This window comes from Haplochromis burtoni, unplaced genomic scaffold, assembly GCF_018398535.1.
Source record: "Haplochromis burtoni strain Fernald_Lab_line unplaced genomic scaffold, NCSU_Asbu1 Contig_48, whole genome shotgun sequence".
Taxonomy (NCBI): domain Eukaryota; kingdom Metazoa; phylum Chordata; class Actinopteri; order Cichliformes; family Cichlidae; genus Haplochromis; species Haplochromis burtoni.
Window position 1 is genome coordinate 2,804,487 of NW_024582409.1, and position 5,860 is coordinate 2,810,346.

Below are 5,860 nucleotides of genomic sequence, written 5' to 3' on the forward strand. Positions count from 1 at the left end.
CTCTTCAAACGTTGTAGACTGCTCCAGCATTTTCCTCCACCCTGCATACCAATTAAAACCAGCTGATTGTACCAAAGTGCTCATGAAGTAAAGGTTGATGTTTGTTTTTCCCTTTCTATCCACCATCATTCAGTTAACTCAAGAACCTTTGTGGCATAATTGTAATGCAAGTAACAACATATTAGTAACTAATTATATTACTGAATTTAGTATAGTGCTAATGGTATATTACTGTATAACTGATAATGTAATGTCATTACAGTAAAGCCTTACTTTGGAACATGTTTCACTGAATACTGCTACATGATGTAATATAGCCTTAAATACAATAACTCTCTCACAGGGTTTATTTTTTGTGTCAAAGAACATAAATCAAACTCTGAGGGTGCAGTTTAAATTATTTTTGAACCACATCTTGAACGCAGTATAATTAAGATCAACTAAAAAAAAAAAACCCAGAGTACTGGAATGTTTTGGTTAAACCATTCTGCAAATTAGTTACCTGCTCCAGATAAAGTTTGCTTTGGGTTGGCTTCTGTCACACACTCAAATGAGTCCTCTGAAATCACTGATGTTCACTTCTGTGGGAGAGACTGCAAAAAAAGAAAACAAGAACAGATTTAATCCTGAAATAAAGAAATAACATTTCACACGTGTTTAAATCCTATAATGTTACATAAAGTACATTTTGGTGAACTTTTGTTTACTTTCAATTTCATTCAGAGAAACATTTTTTTCTTGTTGCATTCTGACACGACACCGCTACTGATTTACACTACTTTGTGGATGCAAACAAAGTGGGCTGTGGATATGTGCATGTGTCATGCTCTTAGTTGTTGATAAGATTTATATCAATCAAAGCACTGACAAAAAGCATGCATACCGCTGTGCTGTTTCACAGGATTCTAAAAAAATATCAAGGATAGCCTCTGTTTTAAAAGTTGAAACCATGCAGTCCTACATTCCAAGTGGTCACTAGCTTGCCAACAGTCACTTTCAACTATGCATGCCAAGTTTTGCCTTTTAAGGGAATTTTCAGACACATAACACCACAAATGTACCAGATCACTAAGCAAAGCTACTGAATGAGCTTTCTCTTTCAAAATAGCCTCAGCTAGTTTTGTCTTATGGTTTGACCCAACAAATCTCTTTCTCATTATCAAATTATCCTTGTGAGAGCAATTTGTTTTCATTTATATTTTGTCTGAAATGTCTATTTCTGCTTGACATTTTGACAATTGACCCTTTACTCAAAGGAAAGTCATGAGATCAAAGATGATGTGGCAAGTAAAAAAATCCTGAAGAAGAAGAACAACTTTAAATATTTTATGTTTACTGTTGCAGAAAGTATGTAAGTGAGGGTTACTGTCTAACAAAAAATGATTTAGAGTCATAAATATCTATATTACGAGCACTGAATGATCAGACTTTGCTTTTCTTTTGTTTTTAAAGTATTTTATCATTAAATATGTGCATGGCTAAATAACAATGAGTAACCAGTATAGAGAAATTATCCAAGATGTTTTTGCAGACTTTCTACAGTTTAGTAATTAAACAGCTGAGTGTAATACTGGGTGGTGTGTCTGCGACGTGCCTTTTTAAAATAGAACAACATGACATTCAGGTAATAATCCTGACTTTTCTTGTATCATACACGACAGTTTTAAACAAAAATCTGATCAAATCATTACAATTTTTTAAATCAACAGTGACACAAAAGAAGACAAATAATAAAGTACATGAGCAGCTGATACTCACAGGAGACTTGTATGTTGAAGGGCAGACTTATTTCTTTAGTCAGGAAGTCACCGCTGATGACACACTGGACCTGTTGACCATTAATCTCTCTCGTAGGAACGCCAAACAATGAGCTGACTGTGGTAGTCATACCGTTGTCATACTGGATGGAGTTTGTTGTCGTCCTCACTTTGTCTCCCAAAGCACCAGTGAGCCACCTCACCTCTGCAGGAGGCTTCGATCCAGCAGCCGTGCAGGTAGCAAATAAAACCTCTTCTGTGCCCAAAGTCAGAAGATTCTCCTTGATGCTTGTGAAAGGAGGCACTAGGAGAGTTACAGCACACAATTACTTAACATGCGAGCAACATGGTGAAAGTAACGGTTTCAAACACAAGCGCAAAGAGAATTATTCTAAATAAAAGTTGTTTTTTTCTTCCATACCAGTCACTTTTAGAGGTATTTCAATCTTCTGATTTCCACTGGGAAACAGGGTGAAGATGCACGTGTAGCTGCCTTCATCCTTCAGGGCAACATTGGATAACTGGAGAGTTCCATTTTTGTTGTTAAAATTCCCGATATATTTAAATCGATCATCACGTCCATTGACAAACCGTGTTTCTTGACTTGGTCCAACAGTGATAAAATTGTCATTACTGGGTTTTTCTCTGGTCCTCCTCTGCCAGGTAATCTGTGTCAAGTCTTCCGTGGAGTCAGTGAGTCTGAGTTTGCAAGGTAAGATAGCTGTATCGCCTTGAACGACTGTCACGCTTCCATCAATCACCTGCAGAGCTGTAAAGTAAATGAAGAAGTATTAATGATGGGAACTGAAAAAGTTGAAATAGAGTGCCCAATAAGGTTTACAGGATTAAACTCTAAAGTATAAATTAACTTGTATCTGTCCTTCTGCTTAGTTTTTGTTTGTTTTTTATGCAAGGCGCAACACATTATGTGTTGCAAGAACACTTGATGGTATTTATGACAAACTGGACTCAACCTCACACTGTATGGAGAGACAATCAAAAATCATGTAGTGGAAAAAAAAATTGGTCAGCTGTATTATATTTTATGCTCCAGCGTTAAGGAAACCGGTGCATACCTGAGCGCCTAGCCCGGACACTGTTGAGCTAGTTAATAGGTATGCCCTCATTGTCATCTGTTGTGAGTTTCTTTTGAAAGGATGCTTCCTGTTATGCTGCAGAGTGCACGCGAGAGTTCAATAAACAAAGTCACCTTTTGGTGTAAAATGTTCCGGTGAAAGCCGATGCCCCACGTGTGATTATTCCTCCATCTAGATAATAAGTATCTTCAATATTCATACAGATTCTGCTGGAAGACCCGTCTCTGCTAACAGACACCAAGAGCCACCAACGCACCGATGTTTGAGGGCGTCAGCCACTGGCAGGGAGAGTGGTGAGGGGAGACAGGCCTCCATAGCTTGGAGGGCCTGAGATGTGAGAGGTGGCATCTAATACCCAACCTGACAAATAGACACAGACAAACAGGCACACACAGATACAAACATCCATTCCCATCGCCATGCACACATACTCAGCACTCACCCAACGTCGAGATGGACATAAATAGACACTGTACACACAATCACACTCCTCAAACATACTCTAAACCCCAGGTCCAGGTACCCTTTCCCCTAGAGGGGGAAACTGCACCTAGACCAAGGAGGTGACTTTTCCCTGGAGTGGAGACAAGGAGATCGCCCCCGAGTCCCGATCCCTCATATGTAGTGTTGATGCGTGTGTGTTCTAAGGTGCACACGTCTGTTCTTTTTACGTTACGTAAATCTGAATACACGCGCACAGCTCTGTTTCGCAAACGCCGACTGAGATTGACACATGAATCTGTTTCTACAAATACCCCATCTTTCTTAGCGTTTGCCCTTTGATCCATGACTGTAGTTATATGAGCTGTGTTGTAGTGCAAGCATGCATGAATAAAGACAAAATCTTTCTACATACCGTCAGCACCGCTGCTCAGCAGGAGCACAGCCTGCAGCACCAGGCAAGGTGCCAAAAAGAAACAACACATTTCAATTTTTCCTGAAATAACTGCGCCCGAAAACACAAGTCCACCCATTTGCTTTTCTTTTTCCTGCGAGCAGCTACCCATGCAGTACAGGGTTGAGTTCAGTTAACAAGTTAGAAACACGTTTCTAAAGTGACGACGTTTCAAATCCGTTGAATACTGTGAGGGCGTGTGAGAAAAAACAACGTCCTTTCACCAACTCCGTAGGTGGAGTCAGCAACATGGTCCTTTGCCCTGTATTTCGTTTGGATCACAGAATTAAGAAATTTGCTTTCAAATGTTTGTTTTTTTTTGCATCCCAGAAGTTTTTCCTTGATGATCATTCCTCTTTGATTGTACAGTACGGTACAGTTTTGTTAAACACAAGTTTTATGATGCCTGTTAGTGGCATCAACATAAATATTCAATTAAGAGTCAGCGAGGAAGATAAAGCTGGTGACGAACAAAAAACAGGCTATGTCTGTTACAAAATGCTCATACACACCACTAAGTATGTCTTAAATTAACATTGTTAACAAGTGTTTAATTTAAACAAGAATACAAGAAACATAAACTGATTGTTCTTCTTCTTTTCGATTACACCTGTCCAGATGAAAAGTGTTTAAGTTCACTTGAAAAAGCCACGAGAAGCATCCAAATACATTTTTAGAAAGCGCCTCACTTTCAGAGTCTTAAAGTAACTGAGCAATTTTAAAAATTGTGTTTAATATTTGGGTGAAAATCATTTTCAGTCAGTTACTGGCTAAAATTTAGAATCACTTCTAGACTCAAGTCAGAAATCACCAAACACTGTAGGCTATATCAATAATTTCAACCCGTTACACACTTGGGTGGTGTGTCATACTTTTCATTGTCATTGTGGATGTTATCTAAGTTTCGACTTATTTAAAACTGTTAGTCATTTGAACTGTGGCCCGCTCCTCCACCTCCACCCTCCACGTTGCTTTAACAGTATCCCTTTGTTTGGGATCCCTGAACCTTTTAGTTTTAATTACTTTGGATCACAGATCTGGCAACTTTGTTTTTATGAAAAAAAGGGCCAGCTGTATTTTTTTTCCCATCACAGGATTTTGGCTTGTGAATTATTCCTCTTTGGTTGCACATTTTTACTCGCTACATATTATTGTACAGACTTTCTATCATTTTATTTAGTTTTGTTTTAAAAAGTTAGGGGGGGGGGGGGGGGGGGGGGGTACTATGTATGCAAATTACAGTACAACATAGTCATAGATTTGCTTTCTCTATGTTTCCAGCACTGCTTTCCCCTCTACACGATGTTTAACAATTAAATAAAATTTTTAAAAAATCCCTAAATGTTATAGCATGTAATAGATCATGTGAAATGTTTCAGTTCATTCATATTACTAAACATTTCCCATCACTCATCATCATTCATTCAGATGAAAATACACAGTTTCAGACCAAATAAATAAATAAAAGAAAGGGACTGAAGAATAGTGTATAACACAAAGTCAACCAAACTTCAGACATATCAATCTGTCCAGTTAGGAAGCATGAACCACTGTTAATCTACTTCACCTGCTTTGGTTAAAATAAAAGTGGCAACAATTCCACCGGAGAGGCAACACGACGACCCCCAACAAGACTGGCTGGTTTTATTTTTCTAGTTTTAACTCTCGCTCTCTACTGGTAGGATGAGATAAGACATGCTTCTGATGAGATGGTGGGTAGTGTCCTTTAAACTTCTACCAGACTATGTGGACCGTTTGGTGGTGTCAAATGCACAGAATCAGAATCAAATTTATTGGCCAAGTATATGTGGAAACACATACAAGGAATTTGGTTCTGGTCGATGGTGTCTCTCAAACGCAGCAATGCAAAACACACAACATATCAGCCAGAAAAGAAGAAATAAACAATACACAATATCTACAAACAACAATTCAAAACAGTAAAGAGTGAAGGTTATGGAGCATTAACAAAATCAGTGCTTTTGTCACCCAGGAATTGCCTGTTGCCTAACCCAGGCCCCACTGCATGGCTCAGGTGTCAGTTACAGACCTACCAATTCTGGTGTTCTCAGGAAAATGACAATCAAGCTGCAGGTCTGTGAGCAGACCAT

The 5,860-nt window shown here is 38.7% G+C and overlaps 1 protein-coding gene across 1 annotated transcript; it reads right to left on the reverse strand.

Moving 5' to 3' along the window:
• Positions 1–546: 546 nt before the first annotated feature.
• LOC121814438 (nectin-2-like) lies at positions 547–3,969 on the reverse strand. Its single transcript, XM_042220382.1, has 4 exons — positions 3,711–3,969; positions 2,179–2,526; positions 1,759–2,061; positions 547–593 (listed from the first exon to the last, which is right to left on the reverse strand). Exons 1-4 carry the CDS (start codon positions 3,859–3,861, stop codon positions 547–549), a joined length of 849 nt encoding a protein of 282 aa, XP_042076316.1. The 5' UTR covers positions 3,862–3,969.
• Positions 3,970–5,860: the final 1,891 nt, after the last annotated feature.

Bases quoted from the DNA above. Each gene is read 5' to 3' on its own strand.
- LOC121814438 (XM_042220382.1), bottom strand. From the start codon at position 3,861: ATGGGTAGCTGCTCGCAGGAAAAAGAAAAGCAAATGGGTGGACTTGTG. The intron at 2,062-2,178 runs GTATGGAAGAAA...TAACTCTCCTAG, and splicing joins AATACCTCTAAAAGTGACTG to TGCCTCCTTTCACAAGCATC. The intron at 594-1,758 runs GTGAGTATCAGC...CTTTTTTTGCAG, and splicing joins CTTCAACATACAAGTCTCCT to TCTCTCCCACAGAAGTGAAC.